Genomic DNA, 26,531 nt, shown 5'->3' with positions numbered 1-26,531 from the left:
GTTTCCTCCAGCATCACCAGCGTTGCCATCTCGTGTGACTTTATGGTACATGCTGTGATATTAACCCCCCAATTTCTGGAATCGTGATTATATGAGATTATCAGCTTTTGTCTGTTTCAGATAAATTCCTCTTCGGTTTCTGTGACTGCATAGAAAAGCTGGAAAGCAGGTCTTATATGTAGCTTCAGAATCCAAACTTGAGGTTTGAATGATTTTTCTGTGCGTGCTAGGCTGTTGCTAGGCTGGGTACTTGTGCTTAACAAACACACAGATACTTCTTTATTTTGAAATGTCTTCAAAGCTTAAATGGTTGCTGTAAGGTCCAGAATACATCAGCTGCTATTCCAATTGGATTCAGAGATGAGGCTGCAATATAGCCTAGACTAGACAACAGATGGACCTGCACCACGTGGAGGCAGATCCACATCAACCAGGAGTAGGATCTGGAGGTTAAGTTTGGACCCAGCTTTTTGGGAGCTTTCCAGACCCTTTAGACCTTCACACACACAACCAGAAGCAGCACGTTTTTGCCAAGAGCAGGTTTCCTTGCAGTGAACCTTTGTCTTGGCTGCATCAGTCAGGATATCTTAAGAAATCCTCCAGCTGAATAAGCCCATCTGACAAAAGGAGTCAGACTCATGGCTGGGACAGCATCCGGTATGTGCACAACCCCTCTGCAGGACACTGGCAGAGCGAGAGACATTGCCTCTGGCCTGTGGCTGCGGTGGCTTTTGTCCTGTTCTTGCTGGCAGGCTCCTCCCGCAGCACAGGCGGAGGCAGGAAATCCCGGGCAGCTGCGTGGGAGCCTGCTCACCTCTTCTCTCCTCGCCTCTCCTCCTTGCCTCGCTGGGCTGCCACACCGAGGCGAGCTGAGCCAGCCCTGCGTGTGTGTGCATGCGTAGGCGGGGGGGCTGCCGCATGGATTTAACGACGGCTGGGAGGGAACACATGGGTTGGTTTTTTTTTTTCTTGGCCCGTGGTGGCTGTCCGTCCTGCTGGCCGCGGTTATGGATTCGATCATTATTCAGGAGCGGTTAGTGGAGCGGCTGCTTTCTCCCCGGACGCAGGCACAGCGAAGCCACCCAGCCAAGCTGAAGGTATGGGGATGTATTTATAGCACCGTTCGAGCTGGGAAGCAGCAGGGACAGGAGGGGGGAGGATGGTGCCTGAGCAGACGTGTGCAGCATGAGATGAGACCTCTGAGGAGCAGAGGAGCGGAAAGACGCTGGTAAGGGAGAGACGGTGGGGACAGAAAGGAGGGGAGCAGTCCCAGCGGGAGCAGGGCCGAGGGGCGTGATGGACAGCTGGGAGATGTGCGACATATTTTTGTGTGGTTATTTGATGCAGTGATTCCCTCTCTGAATGGTGTGTGTGTGCTTAGGGGTGCTCAGGGCAGGAGTTAGTGCTGCGTGTGTGCCCAAATGCAGTCTGGTTTGCGCTATCATGTTAACGCTGTGCTTTGCTGGCTGGTTTTCTTTCTGCTGCAGCAGATGCTGGTGGGCAAGTGTTTTGCTGATACTCCCGTTCTCAGCCCCAGGCCTGGGGCAACAGATGTACATGGGAGATGCCCTGGGGGCTGTTTGCATTATGAATTTATGCAGCTTTCTGGCAATGAAAGGAAGTGAAGGGTTTGCTTCTCCTCTGGGGCTGTGCTATGCTGGTTTGTGCAGATGTGGATGTGGCGGCTGTGCCTGGCTAGAGAGGAACGGCTGGAAGAAGGGCTGCCTGGGAGGGAGCTGGACGGCTTGCGCCGGAGGCTGTAACACCAAGAGCCCACCCCCCGTGAAGAAGTGGAGGCAGGGGTAGCAGGATCCCAACGCAAGCTCCATCATTTCTGGGGTTTGCTCCAGACCTGGGGTAGGGGTTATTCTTCAAATTTTTTGTGGTCCCATGGTGTTTAATTTTATCCCTTTTGAATATACCCAGCAAGGCTCCATTTATCCCCAGGCTGAATGGTGAAGTCACATGAGATCTGGATTGGTTTAAACAGCACATCCACGGGGGAGGTGAGGAGGGAATCGGTAATGGCAGGAGCAATGGAGGCCATGCTGCGTACCCTGTCTTGGAGGTACAGACAGCCCTGCGGACACCTTGGTACTGGGGATGGCTTCTCCTTTTATGTAACAGATCCTGAATGTCTCTACCCCCGACAGGAACAGGACTTGAACTCACCAGTGCTTTGTCCCTTTGCTTGAACTCCCAGGGAGAGCACTGCCTGCCAGGGAGCCTTGGCCGCCTCGGCTGGGTGGTGGAGGATGTGAGGACGTGGCGTGTTGCTGTGATGTCCGGTGAACCGGCGAGCGTGTGCCGAGGGAGAGTACAGACATGTTTTGCTCGGCTTGGGGAGCTTTGGTTTGTAACAGGGCCCCAAAGGTCAGCCATATCTCTTGGTGGCCTCCGCTGCAGTGTGTGGGGCACATTCCTAGGTGCGTGGGAGCAGGACACCAGTGGGAACAAAGGCAGCACATGGAGGAGGCAGTGGGGAGAGGGGCTTCTTGTGCCAGAATGCTCAGCTGGCCGGGGCCCTTTCCTGACAGCTGGGGCTGGCGAGGGAAGCGTGGTGCAGCGACCGGCTGTCCCAGCCTGTGTCAGCTTGATGGGAGCTGGCTCGCGAGGGTCAGGAGCATGTGGGAGGGGGCTGTGATGCCTCCAGGAACTCCCTCAGTCCAAGTCTCTCATCTAATTAATGGATTTCAGCTTTTCACAACCCAGAAAGTCACCTGCCTCCTTCAGTAACCCTCCCAGCCCTCTACACCTGCTTCGGCGCTCTCTGTCCCGTGCATGGTTGCTCTGCAGATAGTGTCCGTGTTGGGTCCTAATGAAGATGGTGAGTGGTGTAGACCTTTGAGTGAGGCAGACACCAGTCTCAGGAGGCTACTTGGGCTCCTTAAGTGCGATGTTGATGTTGGCACACTGGCAGAGACGGTGGCACGTGCCTGTCGCAGTGGGATGGGAGCACAGATTGGTTGTCTTAAAGCTGAGATGAGGAACTGTGGGTCTAGGCTGGCCGTGGTGCAGGGACCATGCTGTTGTTCCCGAGAGAAGGCGGTTAGAAGGGGATCCCTCTCCACAATTTCCCCTGCATCTCCTGCCTTCCCCTTTAGAATCACGTTTGCTCTGGCTCCTGGCAGGGCTCTGCAGTTCGTCCATGCTGGTCAGAGCGGAGCATACTGGGAACAGGGCTTTTCTCCTTGCAACTGGCTGCCTCCCACTGAGAGGGAAGCTCTTCTCTTTGGCCTTGTGCTCAGCACTGACCTTCCTTAATGTGATGGAAATGACTGCATGAGTCATGAGTAAACGGCAGTGTCCTGCACTAGCTGGACGTTGCCAAGTGTCTGATTCCACTGAGCTATGGGGAGGTAACCAGAGGTACAGTAAATCCACGCTTTCTTGGTTGGGCTGAACAGAAATGAGAGATCAGGTTCAGCCAGTTACACTTGGCTGAAGTAAGTGGAGTTGCACCAGAGCTCAGCTCCCCAGTGTCTCCATTGTCAGCCCTTAGTCATCTAGGTTAAAAAACAAAGAAAATGAGAAACACACCCTGAGCCTCAGCTATGGTTTTATTAGCACGTCACTAGTACTATTTCACATGTCAAGTCACTGGAGAGAGCAGGTGATCGTTGTCTTTCCAAAGTCTGGTAAAGATCAGGGCAGGTCTCCTCCTGCTCCGACCCAAAACTTGGCTGTATGAGAAACGCAAGGGCAAGGATGTTGTATATTTGTGCTGCTCGCTGAGCAACACTGGTCCTTCCACTGTGAGGTGCGGGCTGTTACGTGTGCGCTTTGGTTGTGTTCATAGATGTGTTTTCACTGGGAAGCAAAGCAGCTGGGAGGCAGCCCTGGCACCAAGGGACACAGGCTGGAAGCGGCCTTTTTTTTCTTGTTTTCTTGATCTTGCCATTATCACATTTATCACCCTGTTTTGCACACCTCGTGTTTACCCTTTACGGGTGGCAGTTCGCAGTGTCCCCCAGGCAGACATTTCTTTGCCGCATGCAGCTCATCAGAGCTGCCATCACTTTTCACCCTGGGGTCTCGCCGCTGCTCGCTGCACCACTGCTTTGGGATGCCAGTGCCTTTTAGCTCAGCCATTAGAGCTGCTAGTGGAGCGCTTTGGGCGCACTCTAATTCTCCCCACTTCTCTCTAATTTCATTTGCTCTGTCCCTTCCTGCCTTTCTGGACTGTGGGGCGGTGGAGCAGCATTACTTCAGCTACATTAGCAAGGGCGTGAGGTGAGGGAGACCGTAGCCAACAGTCACTCTGTCTGTCTGTCAAGTCTGAAACTCAAACCAAACCTAAATTTCTAGAAGGCAGTGACCATGCTAAAGAACAGAGCCCTTGGGCCACAGTGGCTATCAGCCATGTCTGTCCTGTCTGAGTGGACAGTTGCAGAGCAGCCATAAATTGGGAGGAGGAGACTCTTTGTCCTCCCTGCTGTCTGTCCCCACTACAACTTTTCAGTCTGCCCAGATGAGGATGCCTGAGGATGCTCACAGATGTGGACATACGGCCAGGGGCTGTAGAGGGCTGCTCGGCAGCTGCATTGCCCACTTGCAGTGTGGAAATAGGTGAGAGTCAGCATTGCCCTAAGCTCGACACACTGGTACATAATTTGTGGTTTTTTGAGTATATGCCGCAGGAATGGAGATAGTTAAACTTAAGAACAGAGGTCTTCCCTGCTGTGCCTGGAGAACCAGTGCCTGTGGGTTGAGGACAGCTGTATGCTTGAAGGCATCCGTGGCTGGGTGGGAGCTGGGGCTGGTTTTGAGGAACTCCTGGCTTCGTGGATTTGCCTGTGGTGTGAATCCCAGGGGTACGTTTATTTTAAGTGATGTTGAAATGCAGAGACTATCATGTCTCTAGCTCAGGCATTTGTGAACGGCTGCTTCCCCTTGGGTCTAGCTTGGAAAGTATGTGAGAAGGGAGGTGTTTGCCAGGGTCCGTGCCCACCCTCCCTCTGCGATGGGGCCTGGGGAGGGGAACGCACTGCCATGGGGGGGCAGGTTGTGAAGGACCGAGGTTGCTCAGATGGAGGCTGGCTGGCTGGAGCAGCCGGGCTGTGTGACCCACAGTTACCCACAGCTGCCTGAGCTGTGAGCAGCGGACTGTGTGCTGAGCCCAGTCTGTGAATCCCATAGACAAGCCGTGTTTGCCTTTCGGGACGTACCCTGCATGAGCAGGGTGTGTGCCCCTGGGACACAGCACAGGCTGCGTGTTTGCTCCTGGCTGCGGGATGCATGCCGTGCACTTGTGAAACACACCATTGGTCATGTCACTCCTTGTGTGCACTTAGTGCACTTGTACAGAGCGTGTGCTGTGCTTGTGGGGTGGCTGTGGCTTTTATGTAGTCAGAGAGCGCTTGGTGATAGGGGTCTGCACCTGGGGGGTGGTTAGGCAGTAGGTAACACTCCAGTAATACCATATGTAATACCCTCACCAAAAACATCTCACCTGTGTTCTCAATACTTTCACATCTTCCCACTTCCCTGTGCTCCTTGAACTTCTGTCTCTTCAGAAATAACGCTAGAGATTATTCAGGGTTTCCTCTTACTCAGCCAGGAGTGGCTGTGACACAGCAAGAAATAATCCTGTCTCAGGTCAAACAGAAGCCAAGCCACTGTGCCTTCCTCTAGACATGGCTCAGGACACCACAAGCCCTGGGGTGCTAATTACAGAGAGCTCTCCATCATGTACCGCATGCGCCTCTGGAAGGAGAGATGCAGAAATGGCTCTGAAAGACCTGGGGAGAGGTGACATTTGGTGACCCTGCTGTGAGGGGAGCCTGTGTCTGTGCAGAAGAAGCAAAGAGTTAGGAAAATTGTGTGTCGGTAGCAGCCCCAGATGTGCTCTCTGGTGGGAACAGCAGGATGTACCTTTTCCCTTGTGCTCTCCATGCTGGAAGACTGCCGTGAACTGCCATGTCTGCTGGTGAGAGCAGCCAAGCAGGGCTGCGGCTGGGAGGAGGTGGCCCTCCATGCCCACCTGCAGGAAGGGCAGAAGTCCCTGAGCCTAGAGGAGGTATGTGCCCTGCCCCGCAGTGCTGCCAGAGCAGGGGCTGACCTCTCCTCCACCCCTTGGCTCTGCCTCAGGGACTTTTTGAGTCCAACTCCCTGTTGCTGTGTGAGGCTTGAGCAGGAGGCACACCCTGACCTGCTCTGTCGGCCTCTGCCCTGCAGGACCACGAGAAGCAGTACGTGGGCTTTGCCACTCTGCCGAACCAGGTCCACCGGAAATCTGTGAAGAAGGGTTTTGACTTCACCCTGATGGTCGCAGGTGAGACTGCCCATGGGTGGAGGTGTCTGGGCCACATGGTGGGTGCGTGGAGGGGACCAGCTCTCCTCACTTCCCTTAGGTGCTCCCTTAGGGTGTGGATCCTCCCCTCGCTCTGTTCTGGTCCTTGCTTCAGGCCTTGCTTTGCTCCCCAGCCTGTGTTGCAATCACACTGTTCGCCCAGGGGGAATGGGCCCCTCCTGACCACTCATAGCCTGCTTGAGCAAGCACCGAGTGTAGCTTTTCCAACAGAGTGGCTGGTCTGGGTGGTGAAGACAGGGTCAGCCAGGGACCAAGGGAAGGGAAGGGGAGGGAGGATGGTGGAGCTGGGAAATCACATTTGAACAAGAATTGAGACATCTTGCAGCAAAAAGTCCTCCCACTGCTGGAAAAATGTAATGCCCAGAAACAGCTTCTGACAGCTCATCTCTCTCACTTCTTCTGGCTCAGGATTCAAAGCCTTGTTCAGTTTCATTTGTAAGAAGTCAATTAGTGGGTCATGTTGCTTGCTTTTCCCTCCTCCCCTTTGCACTCTGTCAATTAGGAGAGTCGGGTCTGGGCAAATCCACGCTGGTGAATAGCCTGTTCCTGACAGACCTCTACAAAGACAGAAAGCTCCTCAATGCAGAGGGTAAGTTGGGAACAAAGGGGGGTGAACCGTTCTTGTGCCCACAGGTCTAGACTGTTCTAAGGACCAGTACTTTGGTTCCTTGCTTCAGCAGCGGCTACAGGCTTGACTGGATCCCAGCCCTGTTGTTTGTTGCTCTGCTCTCCTTTGCTGCCTGCAGAGGCACTAGTATTCAGGCAAAAAGGGTCTGGCTGTAGGGCTCTTCTGTCCTATGAAGGAAAGATGAGGCTGCAGAGCAGCACTAGCCTTTTGGGTTGAGATGCTGAGATTTGTCTTTTGTTCTTGGGTGCTGGAGTGTAGTAGGAATTCCCCTTCCCAACTGACTGGACAAAATGTTCAGAACAGCTGGGCTACAAGCACTTCAGAGGTTTGTGTATCTCCTCAGAGTCTGTCTGCCTGCTGCTGGCCTCCCACAGTACCACTCCCTTGAGGCTCCTTAGAGGATGATCAGGGTTTTTTGACACCCATGCTACTCCCTGTGCTCAATGATAAGGAGGGAGCCGGCTTGTCGTGGGTGTGAGTGGGGATCCCCAGTTACTGCCTGGCTTTAACTTACATATTCCTTTTCAAAGAGAGAATCAACCAGACAGTGGAGATTGTCAAGCACACGGTGGACATTGAGGAGAAGGGTGTCAAGCTGAAGCTGACTATAGTGGACACACCAGGCTTTGGAGATGCTGTTAACAACACTGAGTGGTGAGCAGGCCACTGCTGCCTTCCTCCTAGTCCTTGGCCATGTCTGCTTTCTGTGGGTGCTTCACCGAAAGGGGGGCTGGCAGCGTGAAGGGGGTGATACTGCCTCATGGTCCCTAGGAGACAGTGTCCTGTTAAACACATGATTTTGTTTTGATTGAATTACCCTTCCCAGCTGGAAGCCCATCACTGACTACATTGACCAGCAGTTTGAACAGTATTTCCGTGATGAGAGTGGCCTGAACCGGAAGAACATCCAGGACAACCGAGTGCATTGTTGCCTCTACTTCATCTCACCCTTCGGGCATGGGTGAGAGCCCCCACTCCGGGGCTGGGGTATGACTCAATCCAGAGGGAAGACCCTTGTGCCCCAGGATTGCCCTATAGTGGTTTGTACATTGGCAGGGCTGTTGGCACAGAATGAGAGCCGTCCGGCTGCTCTCCCTCGGCTGAGCATCACGCCATCTCCCTCCCACTCGCTAGCATGACAGACTGCCTGTGATCAGGCAGAGCAGATCTCCCTCAGGCCTTGCAGCCTGTTTTGGAAATCAGGAGAAATAATGCCACACAGACTTGTATCTTCCTATCTAGCTAAGTGTGACTGATGGGTAGGAAAGGGAGTTTTAAGCTGCCTTCAGTCCCTGCCCCTTGCTGGCTCGTGTGCTGGCCTAGCCTGGAGCAGCTGGAGGGGTCGTGTTGGCTGCCTGCAGCACAGGGCAGCTGGAGGGAGGCCCCGGGCTGTGGCCTGGGCAGTATTTGGCCTGCAAAGGAGTGAATACCCAGCCTGTGCTTCTGTGAGACATTCAGCAGCTAAAATCTGAGACAGCTTTCCTGAAGATACAGCCCTAGCTGAGGGCTGTCCCAGTGCTGTCCTTTCCCCTTCGTGCTGGGTGGGTGGGAGAGGCTGGAGGGGGAGCTGCCCAGTGTGTCCTTGCTAACCATGTCCCTCCTTGTCCCTGCTGCAGGCTGAGGCCTGTGGATGTTGAGTTCATGAAGGCTCTGCATGAGAAGGTCAACATTGTGCCCCTGATTGCCAAAGCTGACTGCCTGATCCCCTCCGAGATCCGGAAGCTAAAAGAGAGGGTGAGATGCTCTTTCTCTACAGGGGTATACCTGATGTGGCGGCAGGGATGGGCTGAGGAAGGAGGGGAGATAGATAGATGGGGGAGATAGATAGATGGATGGATAGATGGATGGATGGATAGATGGATGGATGGATAGATGGATGGATAGATGGATGGATGGATAGATGGATGGATGGATAGATGGATGGATGGATAGATGGATGGATAGATGGATGGATAGATGGATGGATAGATGGATGGATAGATGGATGGATGGATAGATGGATGGATGGATAGATGGATGGATGGATAGATGGATGGATAGATGGATGGATAGATGGATGGATGGATAGATGGATGGATGGATAGATGGATGGATAGATGGATGGATAGATGGATGGATGGATAGATGGATGGATGGATAGATGGATGGATAGATGGATGGATAGATGGATGGATGGATAGATGGATGGATGGATAGATGGATGGATAGATGGATGGATGGATAGATGGATGGATAGATGGATGGATGGATAGATGGATGGATAGATGGATGGATGGATAGATGGATGGATAGATGGATGGATGGATAGATAGATAGATAGTGTGTGTGTGTGTATATATACACACACAGTACCTGCAAATCCAATTGTAGCAGTGCTCTGCTGAGAGGAGGGAAGTGGTGTCTGCAGAGACGCCAGCTCTAGAAGAAACATCAAATCCTTTCGCCATCTGTAGGCTATAGCAAACCCATGGTAGCACAAACAAGGAATAAACCCAGCATTTCTGTATTGTTCAGCGTTGCATCCTTTTGTTTTTGTCTTTCATGGACACAGATCCGGGAAGAGATTGACAAATTTGGCATTAAAGTGTACCAGTTTCCTGAGTGTGACTCTGATGAAGATGAGGATTTCAAGCAGCAAGACAGAGAGCTGAAGGTAAGCAACCTGCTTAGCAGGGGACTGGGAAGTCAGGCTTGTGGGTATGTTGGTTGCTCCAGAAGGAGCCAGAGCTGCCCTATGTGTGCCAAAGGCCCGTGCTACTGATACCCAGGGGACAGCCTACGTTGGCTCACATGGTAGATGGCCTGGAGAAGGTGCTGATGTCCTTGCTGGTGCCATGAAGTCAAGTGTGGCATGAAGACATGGCAATTCTGCTTTCCCACCAGGCAGTGTCAGTCTTTCCTTGGTCTACCCCAGACTGTATGTTTAAGATGAAGGCTGGGTTGTATAGCATTTATAAGCACCTATTTCTGAGTGATGCCATCAGCAAGCAGGAGCAATTTGTGAGTGATGAGGCACCACTGTGACATATTAGTTGCATGGGAGGGAGACAACATGATCATACAGGCCTGCCTGGAGGCCCCAGCAGCCCAGGCCTGACCCTCTCCCAAGCTGAGCCAGCCCTGTGTGTGCGTGCAGTATGGCCTTGTTTCTCCTGTGCAGGCTGTGCAATGGGCTTTGACTCCCTTCTGAGCAGAGAGGAGCCCAGCCTGTACATCCCTGCCTGGACAAGCTCTTAGCCTACATTGTCCCACTTGCTTGGTGTCCCAGCCTCTCTGCTCTGGCTTCCTTGTAGAGTTTCCCCTCAAAGAAGGGGTGCAGGCACCTGCAGAGACACAGCTTCCCTCAGGACAGCTGAGAAGTTCAGGCTGGGAATTAGGCTGCCTGCAGATCCCAGTGCCTTAGGCTTTTCTCTGCAACTGGGTTGTGGTGTCCTGTGCTGTGGCACATGTGGATGTCCCTGTGCCTCTCCTACCAGCACCTTCCTCCTCCTGTTCTGCTCTGCCTGAGCTTGGCCCTTGGAGGAGGGATCTGTGGGCAGCCCCAGGCTGAGCTGGGCTCAGCGATGCCTCTCATTCCAGGAGAGCGCTCCCTTTGCTGTCATCGGCAGTAACACTGTGGTGGAGGCGAAAGGCCAGCGAGTCCGCGGACGGCTCTACCCCTGGGGCATTGTGGAAGGTAAGCGTGGTGCCTGGGAGCCAGCACTGAGTGAGGGGCAGGCAGGGATGGAGGAAGGACAGGCAGGCACTTGCAACAGGAACGGCAGGGGAGAGCTCACCTCTGCACAGCCGTGACTGACTGTGCCACCTTTGGCACATGGCAGGGGACAAGGTAGGGTAGAGACAGAGGAACTGGGACCAGCTCAGGAGGTCTGTTATTGGGGGTGTAGCAATCACCCTGCCTCTGAAGCCATGACAGACTGAAGAAGAGAGGCTCCAGTGAGAATGGAAGAATGCCTGGGCTTTAATGCACTAGGATATGGCTTCTTATTAAGGGGGGAGGCTGGGCATTGCCAGTTTAGTTTCTGGGGAGAAGCCATAGCCCTCAGCCAAATTGAATCATAAACCCTCCTGCACTTCCTCCTCTGCTGCCACTCCTGTATGTGCTGGAGTTGCTGGGCTGGAGGCTGTGCTGATGCACAATGTGTTTGTCTCTTACTTTCTTTCTTTCTAAAGGGAGAAATTTCATAACGCCTGTAGGCAGAATAACCCTGGAATGGCTTTTGCTGCTGCTGCTGCCTCCCCCATGCTGGTGCATTGCTTTAAGGTCTTGCAGCTAAATTAGATCCCAAAAGCTTGTGTGTGCACTCGTGGGCTGGTGCCGGCTGCTTGGGCTGCCCAGCTGCTGGCTCTGCTCTCTGACTGGCTCCAGAGGGGGCTGTGCCTGTCAGGGTGCTGGCATGTGGCAGTGGTATCAACTTTGTGAAACCCTGGGCTTGACATAGCCGGCTTCCCCCGGCCCTGCAGAGAGGTAAATGGGGATCGCCATAGCAGGCACACAGCTACTGATCACAACACTTCCCTGCAGAGTCCCGCAGTGCTGCCTGGAGCCTGGCTCCCCGTGGTAACAGCAGCTCTTTCAGTTCTCCAGACCATTGCCTGCTCGTGGCTTTGCCCCTCAAGAGCTGATTTTGCCTACAGGGGCCTTTTGATCAGTGCTAAATTCTGAGATGATCAGTTTGCCTCCAGCACTGGCTGCGCTCACTGTGGTTATAAGAATGACATCCCATGTTCCTGGGAGCAGCATCCTCTTTCAGGGCTCTGCTGTACGTGCTTAATTAATCCTCTTACCCAGAAAAAGTCCTGGGAACACAGTGACCTCAGCAGCCTGGCCTTGGTGTTGAGAAGCACAGAGCATCATCGAGGCCTGCGCCAGGGCCAGGAGGAGAGCCCCAGGCACTGATGGGGAAGAGTTGTGGGAGGATGGGGAAGGGGCCCAGGGGGGAGTTTTAGTCCAGCCTGGGTGCTGGGAGGTGGGAAGGGGCTCCCTGGAGAGGGCTGGTGAGGTGTGACATCCAAGCACTGTCCTGTTGTTGCTTCTGCAGTGGAAAACCAGGCACACTGCGACTTTGTGAAGCTGCGGAACATGCTGATCCGGACACACATGCACGACCTGAAGGACGTCACTTGTGATGTCCACTATGAGAACTACCGAGCTCAGTGCATCCAGCAAATGACCAGGTGGGTCCGCAGCGCTTCAGCTGGAGGTGGCAGGGGTGTTTCATGGTCTGCAGAGCTGGGGTTGCTCTCAGAATGGCTCGTTGGTCAGGAGGCTGTGGATCTGCCAGGGACATGCTGGGCTGCAGCCTGGGGAATGGCACTGGGAAGTAGAATAGCAAATCCAAGTGTGTCCCCCACAGCCTGAACCCATGGTGGAGATAATTCTGAGAATTCATGTTCCTGTCTGAGGATTCCCCACGCAGATCTTGGGAAGTAGGCCTGGAGACTCTTGAAGAGCTGTTCTTAGCACTGGGTGAAATACATCCAGTCTAATGAAATGGGGATAAACCATCTCTCTGGTGGGTGATAGCTGTGTGCCTTGCCAAAGAGGAAGGCATTCTGCAGTCTGTAGTTCTGTTGAAATGACAGCATGATCCTTGGGATGCTGCTGTTTCTCAGACAACAGAGCCCAGGCAATTAGCAAGACTCTTAACACATCTCCAAAGATTTCTCTGCATTGTCTTCCCATTGCATTTGATTCTCTGTGGTTTTAGTCACAACGATCAGAAAATAGAAGAGACACCACTCACAGGCTTCTCATTTGAAACTACTTTTTTTCCTTCTCCCTTCCATGACTGAAATACTGGTGGCAAATTTTAGGTTTAAGTAGGTCTTGGCTCATCTGTTGTAAACCATCCCCTTCACTTCCTGCCTGAACTGGCCGGGTAGCTCTGTGCTGCCACGTTGCAGAGCAGAAATGGCTGTGCTTCACCAAGGAACAGTGCTGCCTGTGTGCAAACGTGCAGGTTGGCACATTTTGTTCACACACAGTGTATCTCAGTACTTTTGCATAGCAGACGAGCCTGTCTTTTTCAACAGTGAGAATACAGAGTCCCAGAATGACTATGTTAAACGCTAGAGATCTGTGAGAAGTGTCAGAGCTGCTATTTACGTAGGCTATGTATCTATTAAAAGAAGAGCACAATGAAAAAGCAATTGCTCAGCTTAAGAAAAGCTTAAGTTTGGTACCGTTTCTCATGCCATGGCTAGCTCCTTGCCAGTGAACAAGTCTCGTAAAACCGGAGCGTGGCCATTTCTAGCAGTGGGATAAGGGTCCTTCTCTAGAGAGACGTTTTGGGAAGAGATCCCAAACTCCAGGGCTGGAATTGACTCAATAATGAGCCAACGGTGACTCCAAGTGGTGAACGCCTGCAAGTGGCATCTTGAATTCACAGTTTCAGCCCAGGCATCTTTGGCCACTGCCACCCCCTCCTCACCTACGGAGAGCTCCTCTGACTTTTGGAAAAAAGTCACCTCCTTCCTCTGCTCCTGCCTGCACTTGTGTGCACCCCCAGCCCTCATTGCAATGCTGCTGTGCTGTGCCTGTTGTGTCTCACGTCTCCCACCTCCTGAATATGAGGGCAGGCTTTGTTATCAGACTTGCAGTGATTAAACTGCTCCCCTGGTTTTATCTTCCTGGAGAAAAAAGGGCCATGGTGAGCATGTGGTGCCTTAGGGATGCTGATAGTTTGTGTTGATGCTGTGTATATGTGTAGGCACATAAACAGATGAGCCAAAGGAGACCAGAAAAATTGGCTGTAAATGTCTCTGCTAAGCTTGCCAATGCAGTTACAAAAGGTGGTCAGAAACATCAGCCCTTTCTGTGTTTGCTGTCAGTGTAAGCCTGGTTTGGATATTCTCTGTTAGCTACCCACAAGCTTTCATTTTGAAAACTTTTATAGACTTTGGTCTCATTCTGCATCCGAGTGCATCCCACACCTCTGGGCTAGATCGCCCCACAGCTGCTCCACCTGGCTGGGTGCATGTTGCCGCGTTGCTGGCAGGTCTGCCATCGTGAGTGACTGCCATCACGTGGTGACAGCAAAGCCAGCCAGCCTGAACCACGACTGACTGTGTTTCTTCCCTCTCTCCACCTCTCTAGCAAGCTGACTCAGGACAACAGGATAGAAAGCCCGATTCCTATTCTGCCTCTCCCAACACCAGACACTGAGACAGAGAAGCTGATCAAAATGAAGGATGAGGAGGTGAGACCCATTTCTGCCTGGACCTTCTTGGTGTTGGAGCTGGAATCTGAGGAGTTTCTCCAGGATTGCCCCATAGAGGCTGTCCTTGGGCTTCGCACTCCTGCCTCCCACCGTCATGGGTTCCTGGTGTGGAGGACAGGGTGTGAAAGCTGCGGCTTTCTCTGTCAGGGAAACATGGCTCCATTCCACCCCATACACAGATGCCTCTGTGCTCAGGCAGGATTTAATACTCCCTGAGGGATCCCTTTGTCAGCTCCAAGAGACTGCCCCCAGTGCAGATCACCAGCCCCCAGTGCAGATCACCAGCTCCCAGCCACAACAGATCCCTTTTTTGACTCTCTCTTCTCTTGTGCAGTTACGGCGGATGCAAGAGATGCTGCAGAAGATGCAGCAGCAGATGCAGGATCAGTGAGAGGCAGGTACTCGGAGGGCAGAGGGAATCCCCCAGTGACCATCTGAGGCCTGGCAAGAGCTGTGGACATTAAGAAAAGGTTTCCCATTGTATAGAGACTTATGGGCAAGAGCTGCACCCGCACCCTCTAATTTATTAGCGGCAATGCTGGCTTTGCAGTCAGCTGGAGTGTGGAGGAGGCTGTTCACTTAACAGTTTACTGATGTGTATTTCTTTTTTTAATAATTATTCTTTCTTTTCTTTTCTTTTCTTTTTTCTTTTTTTTCTTTTAAAGACAATAGCCTGGGAAGTCTCTAAGGCATCCTAAAAAAGAAAAAGAAAAGAAAAAGATCTCCCTTTCCCATGTACTAATCTCTTGTTTGGGAATGCTCTGGTATTTAAAGTCCTGGTTTCTCTGGTGTACGAACTTGAAGACTATCTGTCAATGCACGTAAATGTTTACTCCCAACTGAGGTGCTGTGCCCCCCTCCCTGTTCCCCTTGTCTGGGGCCAGCACAAGCATTGTAAAGGCAGCCTTACCCTCCTGTGAGTTTGACCTGCGTTGCTCGGGCTCCTCAGCCTGGGGTTGGCTGTGGCCCAGAGAGCTGGGGCTGGGGGTTTCTCTGTGCACTGACCTGCTCAGGGGTCCTGATGGTTGCCTGATTTCCTGCCCGGGTTTTTCTGATTTTTTTTTTTTTTTGTTTAGTTGGTTAGTTTTGTTTTTCCTATCAAGAAACTCCAGTATCTTTGCACTGAGCAGCAAGGGACCAAGTCTCTCAAGGTCAGTTAGAAGAAAATGGCTTCTACTGCTCTCAGTTATGTCTTTCTGGCAGAGAGGATTTGTTGACTGTTGCCTGCAAGGATGAGATGAAGGGAGTGAGTACCTTCCCAGCCATGATTTCCTCCCACAGCAGGCTGGAGGTGTTGGTAGAGGAACCCCAGGGCCCTGCAGTAGCTGGGTGAGGGTATCTCATGGTTTAGCTCTGGTCATCCAGCTGCAGTGTGTCTCCAGTGTCTGCTCTGAAAAGCACCATGGCAGCAGAGTGCTTGGCCAGGACTGCTTTGGAGGGGGTAGAAACCCCAGGGCTGAAATCCAACCCCAAATACAGAGCTGTGCCCTACCCCCAGGCTTTGCAGTCCCACAAGCACATTGCTGGCTCTGAGCTTCTCCTGGGGAAAGGGGCAGTTTTTGTAGGCTTGTACCGGAGATCTGCAAGCTGCCTGTCCAGGCAGGTGTTGGGTCACCATGGCAGGTGCAGGAGTGTCACTGCATGGGGCTGAGCACAGCCCAGCAGACTTGGCACTTGCTCCCCTGCCTTTCCCCTGGGACTTGGCCCTTCTCCCCCTCCCCGGTCCAAGGCTCTTCCTGTCTCAGTGCTGGAAAGGCTGGTGGATCTGCTGGGCAAAGATAAGAGCACTCTTTGGGCAGCAGCTTCTGTCCTGTTCTTGCTTCCTGCAGTATTTTTAACTTCAGTCCAGCCAGAGCAGAGCCCCGGAGTGTGATATACCAAACAGGGCAGGCCTCACCAGCAACACTGCCGCGTTCACAGGGAATCAGGGCTGTTGGAGGGAGAGACACTTGGCTCTCCCCTCTGACTCCAGCGAGTGCTGCCATGGGCTGGGCCCTTCTGCTCCTCTGGCTCCAGGCCCGATTCCTCTGTCCCCTTTCCCCCTTTGTATCTGCTCCTCCATCTCTGGCTCTCCCCAGTAGATCTCCCTGAATAGGAAGCACAGTGTTGGCCAGGAATAGCCAGGCCCTAAATTCTGTTATTAGGCGCTGCATTTGTCTGATTCCCCCCGTGAGGCTTTACAGTCCTGATCAGGGCTTTTCCAGGTGGTGAGTAGGTTGGCTGGTTCCAGTTACTCACTGTACAGAGCCTCAGTTTAGCCAGTACATGAGCTGCAGGGGCAGGGGAGAGACCCTGGCACAGTGTGGAAGGACAAAGTGAGGGTGGAAGCCCCTTGGCAGAAATGTGCAAGCTGGACAAGAGCAGTGTCCAACAATGGTGGTTTTTTTTTTCTTTCATTCTCCCCTGTATTGGGCTCGTAAGTGACAGTGGCAGTGTCAGCCTAGCAGCAGGGAAGGGTTCAGCTTGTCTTCAATAACAGGCAGGACCAAGGTGCTTAAGGAGGAAATACAACCTTTCTTTGTGCGATGTGCTTATCTGAGCAGTGGAGTAGCCTGAAACAGGAGCTTCCTCCAGGTTTTCTGGAGCTGGTTTGCTGCTGTCCGAAGCAGGAGGGCTGCTGAGTTCTCAGCTTTATCTGTGCTAGCATAACAGGAAACACCTTGCAGTACCTGTCCCCTCTTTTCTTACACTAGTCTTGTCTGTGAGGAGGATGCTCTGTTGCAAATGAGCCCTGTCCAGCTGGAGGTGTTCCTCTTTCAAACAGATTCATTCCTAGAAGATAATGGAGACCTTTACCCTTTAGCATGGATGTAGAGGAGCTGACAGCTTTTATCCTGGCATGTGGGCAGAAGTGCTGTGTGCTGGTGAGAGCACAGGGTACTCTGGTCACAGGCAGGCAGGATTGCTGAGGGTGAATCTGCCCCTGTCCCTCTGGGTGAGGAAGTCTCCATCAGCTCAGTGCACGACTCCTACATGAAGTCGATAGTCACAAGTCTGTCCTTTACAGAGAGCTGAAGCCTTTGGCTGCCAGCTGGCGAAGATGGTTCAAGTTGCACTTAAGAAAAAAAAAAAAAAAGCACAGGAGTGAGGCACCAGAGATGGCTTCTACAGAGGGACAGTGGTACCGCTGAAATCATGTCCCCGTGTAGGAGGTTCCCTGCCCAGAGCACTAGAGTTTAGGGGCTGCCTGGAAAGGGATTAGAGACTGACTTTGGGGGGCACCAGGGATTCAGACTCTGGCCTGGAAGGTGGCATCCGTTTATTAAAGGAGTGTTTTGTACTGCTGCATTGAGCTGCGCAGTAAGTGGAGAAGAGACTCCTGAACAAATGTAGCTTGGCCATTTGGCTCTGGCAGTGAGAAGCATGGATAGGAAAGTAATTTAACACCTCCCATCACGCAACCCTCCACAGCCTTCTATGCGACCCCTGCACCCTCAGGCACATTCCTGTGCCTCTGCCAAGCTTTGCCTTGCTGAGTGAGCCACTGCAGGGGTGGTGTCCCACTCCGCAGAGCTGTCCCAGGCTGCAGCTGGGGCTGTCGGTACAACATCTTGGACCTTGTGCCTGACTGGGGAGGGAGCTGTGGCATGAACTCCTTATGTGCCGCTGCTGTGCTGGTCCTGCCTGTGCAGTCCTTGCTGCCTCCCTGCATGCCTCCCCCCAGAGAAGGAGGGGGTCCCACTTTTCGTGCTCTGCAATGGCGTTCCCTGCTCCTCCTCACAAACCACGCTGTGCTTTAATGCTGGCTTGCTCCTGCCATGTGACTTCCTCACCTCCTGTTCCATTCCTAGGCTCTTTGTTTCCTGTCCATCTGTTGGGTTATTATAATATGTATTTTTTTGTAAATTTCTGTTTGAACTTTTTGTCATTGTGAACAAAGAAAAATGAAACCTTTTAAAACATATCCATTTTATTAAATGATTATTGTTATTATTATTATTATTAATAATAATGTTTACTACCTGAATTGATCAGTGAAATAAATACATTAAAAAACCCCAACCTCTTTCTGTTTAATTTTCAGTCCCCTTGAGCAGCATTGGTGATACATTATGGGCAGGAGAGAGCAAAACTGATGGTGTTTCTCCTTTTATCCAGTTCTGTCAGAGCAGGCTCCAGGCAGGGCTTCCTGCATGGGATTTCTGGCCTGTGTTTATGTCAGAAGCTAGACAAGATGATCCTGAAGTTCTTCTATCTTTAAGCTTCCCTAGGAGCGGTGTCTAAATTAGCCATGGGCAGCTGGGCAGGATTCAGTCCCAGGAAATCCATTTTGTAAGTAGCCAAAGGATCATTGCTGAGTCTGTGCTGCATGCAGAGCCAGGATGGGTCTGGCTCTAGATCAGTTCCATGCCACACCTGGCCTGAACACCTGCCTGTGAATAAACATAGCTCCAAATGCATGAGATGAGGCTGTTGCTGAGCAAACTTACCCTGTGGTAGTCAAGCTGCTCCCAAGTGGAAAGCAGGCCCTGCAGGAAAAACTGGGTTCGTTTGTTAGCCTAAGATCTCTTTCCCCCTCTGCCTGTCTGCCACAGTGAAACAACTGGAATGATCTGCTCCAACTTACTAGAAATTTAAAGCTTAATTATTTTTTTTTTAGAGCATCAGAGATTTTCCCTTGGTTAGGGCCAAATTCTGCTGTTGTTTACACCCTAAATTCTCTTTAATATCAGCGCATTCAGGGCGTTCATCATTTCTGCTCTGTACAATGTGCACAGTACAAGATAATAGAGTTGGGCCCAATGGGGCAGCAGTTTCGCAATGTAATTCTGGTGGCCTTATCCTAAGGAGCATAGCCAATCCCTAGAGTCAGGCTGATGGCAGAAAAATGTCTGTGAAGGTGCGATGGCCTTGAGAAGACAAGATTCTACCTAAAGGTACTTTTGACCCTTGGACTTACCTGTTCAAGTATTTGTGTAATGCAACTTCTGAATAAAGGATGTCTTTCTTGGTAACTGCAAGCTGCACTTGTCGAGAGCTGCTAACTCACTTGGCTATCAAAAGAGCAGTTCCTTGGAGCACTATCTTTCCCAGTCTGTTGTCCTTCCTGTGAATCTAACTAGTTTATTTTTATGTAGACAGTGAAATGCCAAAAGTTATATTTTACCCATATAACAATCATGAGAGGATGCAAGTTCCTGGAGGATCTTTCTCGTTGGCTCAACTATTGACACCAGTGTGGTCACTGGAAGTCCATTTCTTTCAGCAGATCTTCCACTGCTAATTAGGAATAGATTTGTGTCACTGCTTCAAGGGAAACCTCAGGGTCAGCACGCTGCAAAGTGCTAGGTCTCACCGCTCTGCCAAATATAGTCTTCCTGATGAGATGGGAAACCAAAGGCCACAGTGCTCAGGGAGTATGGTACAAACCAGTAACGTCACCTTCCAGGTTGAAATGTATTTTGGGTTACTACTTTGCAATTGAGACTTTGCAATGTTTCCGTTAGACTGAGCATGTGGGCCCAGAATCACAGTTATCAGTACTGGCAGCATCTCTCCCAGCAAATGTGTTCTTGCGAGGAGTGTCAGCTCCCATTTCTTGGAAGACTTGCTCAATGAAGCCTCAGCTTCCGGTGACATGCAGCAAACTTGCAGGAAGGCCTCATGTGGGAGGTGTCCCTGGGATGAGCCTGACCCTTATCTTGCCAGCCAGCTGCAAGGGGATTAACCATGAGCTCAGCTATGCAGCTGCAAACACTCTTGCACTGGCTGGACTGCCTTAAGACCTTCCTCTTGTGTTGTAAAGCCATCAAGAAAGCAAGGATTGAACTACTGTGGTAAGTGAACAAAGCTACCTTCTGTTCTTTTCTTTTTTTTTCATTTGGTTGATGGATTGCACAGAAAAGCACTGCCTTATTGCAGGTATGTGTAGTTGTTCTCCTAAAGAAGTTATAGCAGCTCATGTGTTCAGCAGTGGCACGAGACTGCAATATAAAGACGGCTTATTGACCCACGTCTCCCACCACAGTCAGAGCTCCAGAAGGAGATATTCACCTGCTGGAGCAATGTCTAGCAGGGAAGACTCCACTGACCTCCACCTTCGGTGGTCAGCACCCTCTCTGCTGGCCAAGGACTGTTTATCACTTCTTTTCAAAACTGGAAAGGCTATTTTTCACTTGTGGTAACAGTAAAATTTATTTCTGAATCTCCTCTTGCAGTTTGCATGAACAAAGCTTTGCTTACAGACATAATTCAGAGCTGTGATATGGCATGAGCAGTTTCATATTCGAATTTTTGATTCCTTGACATAAATTTTCTTGGCTACCCTAAGTAATGCGCCTCCAGTAATGCTGAAAATACAAGCATCTCTTGTACACTTCTGAGGACTAGTGAAAATGAATTTGATGGCTGCAGCTAAGCCTCCCAGTAGCCATCTGTTCATATCCCTCCTCAAATCCAGGGTTGGAAGACCAGGAACATTCCCTCTCCTGTAATGGGAGACCAAGAATTTGTACACCTCTTTTAACTCTGTTCTTTTCAGAGCTCTCGCATCTCCTGTGAAGGACGCCAAATTCACCCAACTTTAGAAACTCATCCTCAGAGCAAACGAACAAAAGACCTGGGCTGTGGTGTCAGTCCTAGAGTGTGTGGTGTCTACTTGCCTAGTCTCCACCTCATCTAGTCTCACCAGGGGAGTGTTTGCAGGTGAAGATGAACAGTGGAATTATCTTCTTTTCCCTCCTTGGCTTCCTCCCACTTGTGATACCCATATGCCCTGTGCCATGCAAGTGTGCCACCAACATTATCGACTGCACGTCAAAAGGCCTAACGGTAGCAAAACTACCAGTTGCTTTCCGCCCTTCGGCTGAAATTATCCACCTTGGTTACAACAGGCTCACCTCTATTCCCAATGGACTCTTTGACAACCTAGAGAGCCTCCAGGTAGTCTACCTGCAGGGCAACCCTTGGGAATGCAACTGTGACATCCTCTACTTGCGCTCCTGGCTCCAGTGGCAGCAGAACCGGACCTTATACAGGGATGTGAGATGCACCTCCCCAGCTCACCTGCAGGACCGGATCATTGCCTATCTGACAGAAGACGAGATCATCTCCACATGCCAGTACTGGTACTGCAGCCTGGCTCTCGTCTCTCAGCTCTGTCTCTTCATCCTCCTTTTCCTCCAGGCTATCTTGGTTATCTTCATCATTGTCTACCTGCAGAAATTTCGGAGAATGACCACTGAAGCCCAGAGCACCACCCGAGATCTACGCCAGCATGTAGACACCTGGGTATCTTCTTCAAGAAGCCCCTACAACAGTGATTAACATCACAAGACTGAAGACCCTCCTCCCCCTTGGGTGATGCTGTGCCAAGGTCATGTGGTTTATGATATCCAGAGGGGATAATTCAGTGCAGCATCTGATCCTGACTGCAGTCCGAAGCAGGACTTGAACTGATCAGACACTTGCTGTATTTCCAAAGACCTGATCTTGTGTTTTTTAATGCTTTAAACTCTTTAGCATGACCTTGATTGCTTTGCTGAGCTGGGAGTGGTTCTGGTTTGGTAGACTAAGGAAATCATAAACTACAGCAACCAGAACTGACTCAAACTGCTCATAAGCTCATAGGGGCTACGGTGCTTGATCCCTCCTATGCTAGAGTATTTCAGCCATACTTTCCACGATGCTTCTGATTGCGTTGGGTCAGGTGAGGACAGAGGTGGACAGTGAACAGTTAAGGTACTGGACTAGGACAATGAAGAAGTACAGCTTCCTTGGTGCTACCACCGATTGCCTTAGTAACTTTGGACAAGTGACTTAGTCTTCTCCTGCCTCAGTTTCCCATCAGTAAAAGGGAAAGGATTCTTCCCTTTTAGAAGGGACATCTTCTTGCTTGATGCATCTTTTCCAATGTTCTTCTGGGGGAGGGAGGGAATGTTGAGAAGCTTACCCATTTACCCTATCTTCATTCCTTTTAATCTACTTATAGTTTTAATACTGACTTCAACATGTACGGAGTCAGACTGGGGTCCTGAATGTTTATGAGAAATTCACCCTGAAGCCAAGAGTTATTGAGACCAGAGGTTCTTTCTGACTGTGTTTGTATGGCACTTGGCACAAGAGATCAGGTCATCTTTAGAGACTCAAACTGCAAAACCCACTGATGTGCCTACTGCTGGTTACAATGTCCCTTAATTATTTTTGGAATGAAGCAAAATTGAAATAAAATAATGATGCATGATGATGTAAATGGCTTATTTTTCCATTCTACACTAAGTATCTTGCACTCTGTCATGCTCCCTGGCAGTTTGTCACGCTCCCTTACACTAAAACTTCGTGCCAAGCAGAACAAATACCGAAGGCAGGTGGAGACATTACCAGGAGTGCACCATAGGGTTAAACTTTGACAGCTACTGGCTTCCACACTGGGCCAATCTAAATGTGGAGTTCCTTCTCATTCCCCTAAGTTGCTGCTTATTTTTATATGATGCGGGCTGGAAAGGGAAGGGTGTTTCTTGGTGCAAGCACACCTGTAGGGCAATGGCGCTGCTGGCTGTGGGTGAATGGCCCCTGTGCCCTCTGTCCCCAACCCCAGTTCATGGGGGTTCAAGTTCTCCTCCAAGACCTTCACGTCACATAAAAACGGAGCTCAGCTGTGAGAAGAACCCCTCGCCCGGTGATGGCTGGGAGGTGGTGGTGTCTTGCACTGGCTCTGATGGTTGCTAACAGCTGCCAAATGCTCCCTAACGGTCCTGATTGGCCCTGACTGCCCTCACCTGGAGTCTGCCCACACCTTCAGGATGAGGCTGCTGAGGGAAATCTGTGAGGAGGAAGGAGGTGGTCTGGGCACTCAGGGGGGCTGCCTGAGGAGAAGAGGAGGCTTCTCTGCTTCAAGTTGCTTCACCTCGGGTCAGCTCATCTCAGGGGTGGATGTATGAAGTATTGCAGTGGAATAAGCGCCTGGTGCTTGGGTGGAGGCTGTGCAGATGGAGGCTGAGGCGGGAAGATGGGGTCCCCTGTGCAATATGAATCCCCCTTGCTGTGCTGAGGGAGGGCTGATGTGCAGCATGGGGATGGCGTCAAAGGCTGAGGAGGATGTTCACCATGCTGCATGCACCTGGGCCAGCCTGACGTGAGGTAAGTGACACATGGCTCTGCCTTCGGAGGCCTCTTTCCTCCCTTTCCTCTCTCTGCCCCATGTCCCTCCAACACTAAACATCTGTGGCATTAGCCTGACTGGATGTTGCAGTGTAGCACTCAAGGAAATTGAGTTCCAGCTCAGATTTGTTTTTCCTTCTGGAGATTGGACCTTGCTGGACTTTGTAGCCAATGCACCTCATGCTAGGGGCTGCAATATCCCCTGCAATATCACCAGTGACTGGGGCCTCCAAGGGTGGGACACAGGTCTGCTGAGCAGCCTACTCTGGAGATGCCCAAATTGATAGTCCATGAGCCCCCCTGACACTTTCAAATCTCTGATTTTTAAGTACTGTTGTATTTTATTCCCCCGCCCCAAGGAACAAACTTTCTATAGGAATAGAAAACCTGTTTTCTGGCTTGTTCCTCCCCAGTGTCCTTTTCCCAGAATCAAGACGCGTAAGAAAGTAGCTCAACCCACTATCTTCCCTTCACCCCTTCCTTCTCATTTCTTCAGGTTAATTATACTGTTATTTTAGCTGGTTTATGCCTGTTGAAGTCCCTTTCTTTTACTGATACATGCAAGGGACACAAAAGGCTCTTGCTTTCCCAATACTATTGTGAAGTGTGCTGGTGTGGCAGAATGAATCCCTGGTTTTGCCTGCAGATTTTTAGCTGAATTTACCTGGGTTAGAGGATGTTGATAGTGTGTGTGGGCGGGTACCGACAGTGCTACAGGCACGGGCTCAGTTGCTGGGAGAGGCTGGACTGGGAGCAGGCACGATCCCAGCCCTGTGTCTGCTTAGTTGCCTGCCTGTCAGCACTGCCATGGGGTGCTGGAAAACCTTCAGGACTTGGTGTGCCCACAAAGACAGAACAACTGCTGACTTTGGTTTCACTTCCCTAGGGAGGCAGGAGGGGTCCTGACTCTGCATCATTAAGTCTTGGCACATGAAAAGTAAAAAGCCTTTTTGGCATCATTTGCACCTGTGAAGAATGTGACCAGCCATAGCAATGTGATAATGAATTGCACTGAGCGTGGAGTGATTTGTATGCCATGGCAGCATGTCTAATCCATAAATCTAGAGCTTGCATGTCTTGGCTTCTCTCAGAAAGCTGCACGTCACGGATGCTTTCTTGCTCTGCTGGCCTGTGGAGGATCTGCTGTGCTGCTGCGGAAGGGAGAACTGGCTTGCTTTCTGAAGGGAGGGACTATCCAAGGCTGCACAGTGGCTTCAAAGGGGAAGCAGTGGTGAAATATGGCAAAGATAAATGCAAGCTATTAAGCTGCTTTGCAAATCACTTCCTAGTATCAAGGCTGATCCAACACCTGGGCATGCAGGATTGGGCTGCCAGGCCTGCTGGACAGGCTGCTGCATTGTCAAAGGTTCAGGGTGTTTCCAAGCAGCTCCTTTCTCTGAAAGATACCGGTTAAAAAAATCCTGGGAAACCAAACTGAAGTGTGTTTGCAGCCTCCAAGATGCAGAGCTCCAAATCAGAGGTGTCTAAAAAGCAGGTCAGCGCTTCCTAAGTGAAGGACTAAATGGTTGGTAGATGACATTAGGGAAGGCACGCTGGTTCTTCCTTCTTTCAAATGCCCTGTTTTTCAGTTATCTGCATTGTGACTCTTGCATGCTTTGCAGAGTAAAAGTAGTCTTGAAAGCAAAGCAAGCAGATTTTGGAGCCTGGAGAATTTTAGCCCAAAATCCCACAGAGAACCAGTTTTTCAGTCCCTGTACCTTGCAGTCATAGTGGTTATGTTTTGCTTCAAGATTGCTGTGGATGCTTGTTTACAGATTGTCTAGGTTCATGTGACACCTGGGAACCTATCCCTGTTGTTTTAAATAGACTTTCATAGTTTCTGCACTGTTATATGTGGGATGAAAATATCGCAATTGTATACATACAGAACAACTTGTTACCACTCACTGCAGGGCTTGGTCACTGAGACAGGCCAATTCTATGCAATAGCTGGAGATTAAGCAGTGATTGGAGATCACATGGAGGAAAGTCCTGCAGAAGCATGGCATATCCCAGTCTCATAGTCACAGCTGTATGCTGTGTGTGTGCCCAAGTGAGAATGTTCAATGGATGCCTTGGTGGCAGCCTGATCTGGGATTTGTTCCATTGCTTACAAATTGAAAAAGACATTTTTTCATGGTCATTAAGATGAGGATACCTGGTCTTCTTCAAACCCCTAATTTCCCTTCAGGATTGAAGTATGCAGGGCATCCCAGAGAGTTCCAAGAAAAGCAGTGTTGATTCCACATCATGGGACATCTTGTCTGTCCTAGGGTACATGGGAGAAGAACTATTTTAGAAATGTTTAGAAATGGCTTTTACTTTTTTTGTATTTTTGCATATGAAAACTGAGGCTCCCTTGGGCTCATAAGTCTGATTTTAGAAGGCTTTAATGGAGAGCACACAGTCTAATTTAACAGGCTTCCATGAATGATTGGATAAATGCCTTGAAAGCAGCAGGTTGCAGTGTTAAGGTTTGTTCTGAAGATAGTATGTGCGTACATGCTGTATGTCTAGGTAAAGGTATATGTTCCCTGGGAGGACAGGATAGAGCACTGCTGGAGGACATAAAAGATTTAAGTGGTTTTAGTAAAAAAAACCAAACCCAAATCATCCTCTTAAATCTACAAGTTTTTTTTTCCTATTTCTTTACATGTCTCATGGTCTGCTTCTGCTCTGAAATGTTTGTGACTATTGAGAACAGAATATGCTGGGAGGTATTTCTTTATATTTCCACACAAGAGGATTAACCTGAGAGTTATGAAGCCAAAATGCCAGGAATGCCCTCTATGGATACCTAATGGTTTAGGCTGCATAGCACTGATCTGCCGTCCTCGTCTGTAATAGCTGGTGATTACTTCTAACCTGCCCTGTCACAGCTGTTTGACGCCCCAGCGTCATTCATTTTGCATGGAAACAGCTCTCTGCTCATTGAATGAAAGACTGTCTGCAGAGCCGTTACCCATACTGATGTGTAATTTGGGTTTGCTCGGAAGAGGGCAGCAAATAGCTTTTAATCTCCTGTTTGCTTTTACTAGTAAAATCAACGTGAGATGTGGGCCTTGGGAGAGGATGAAGGCAAGTGTGATGTGTGTCTGCCCAAAGAGACTGATAATCATGCTCCAAACTTAGCCGCCCAAGCAGCAGACATTGCTTTTTGAACCCATAACTACTAGTTTAAACAGTCTTTTTCTTGTTGGCGTTCCAAAACATCCAACTGAAGCCAAGGCGGGGGGGGGGGGGGTGGGGGGGGGTCCAGTTTTTTGGG

The 26,531-nt window shown here is 50.6% G+C and overlaps 2 protein-coding genes across 3 annotated transcripts; both read left to right on the top strand.

Annotated features, from left to right (window-relative positions):
• The first annotated feature begins 1,007 nt into the window (after nucleotides 1-1,007).
• On the top strand, nucleotides 1,008-14,590 carry SEPT5 (septin 5). 2 transcript variants are annotated; one of them, XM_009274355.2, is made up of 11 exons: nucleotides 1,008-1,097; nucleotides 6,178-6,274; nucleotides 6,816-6,902; nucleotides 7,472-7,595; nucleotides 7,768-7,902; nucleotides 8,558-8,675; nucleotides 9,493-9,594; nucleotides 10,521-10,617; nucleotides 11,984-12,119; nucleotides 14,041-14,143; nucleotides 14,499-14,590. In XM_009274355.2, the coding sequence occupies exons 1-11, from the start codon at nucleotides 1,008-1,010 to the stop codon at nucleotides 14,553-14,555; spliced, it is 1,146 nt and encodes a 381-aa protein (XP_009272630.1). In that variant the 3' UTR covers nucleotides 14,556-14,590. The 2 variants fall into 2 exon arrangements, with proteins under 2 accessions (XP_009272630.1, XP_019326326.1); XM_019470781.1 differs by lacking the exon at nucleotides 1,008-1,097 and having other exon boundaries at nucleotides 6,230-6,274; nucleotides 11,984-12,123; nucleotides 13,994-14,143.
• A 5,246-nt stretch (nucleotides 14,591-19,836) lies between these two features.
• Nucleotides 19,837-22,342, top strand: GP1BB (glycoprotein Ib platelet beta subunit). Its single transcript, XM_009274380.2, has 2 exons — nucleotides 19,837-19,941; nucleotides 20,646-22,342. The coding sequence occupies exon 2, from the start codon at nucleotides 20,816-20,818 to the stop codon at nucleotides 21,428-21,430; it is 615 nt and encodes a 204-aa protein (XP_009272655.1). The 5' UTR covers nucleotides 19,837-19,941; nucleotides 20,646-20,815; the 3' UTR covers nucleotides 21,431-22,342.
• The last annotated feature ends 4,189 nt before the right edge of the window (nucleotides 22,343-26,531 follow it).

The sequence above is a fragment of the Aptenodytes forsteri genome, unplaced genomic scaffold (genome assembly GCF_000699145.1).
Source record: "Aptenodytes forsteri isolate BGI_AS27 unplaced genomic scaffold, ASM69914v1 Scaffold79, whole genome shotgun sequence".
Lineage (NCBI taxonomy): Eukaryota > Metazoa > Chordata > Aves > Sphenisciformes > Spheniscidae > Aptenodytes > Aptenodytes forsteri.
Note: the sequence above shows the minus strand (reverse complement) of the source record. Positions and strands in the feature narration are given on the sequence as shown.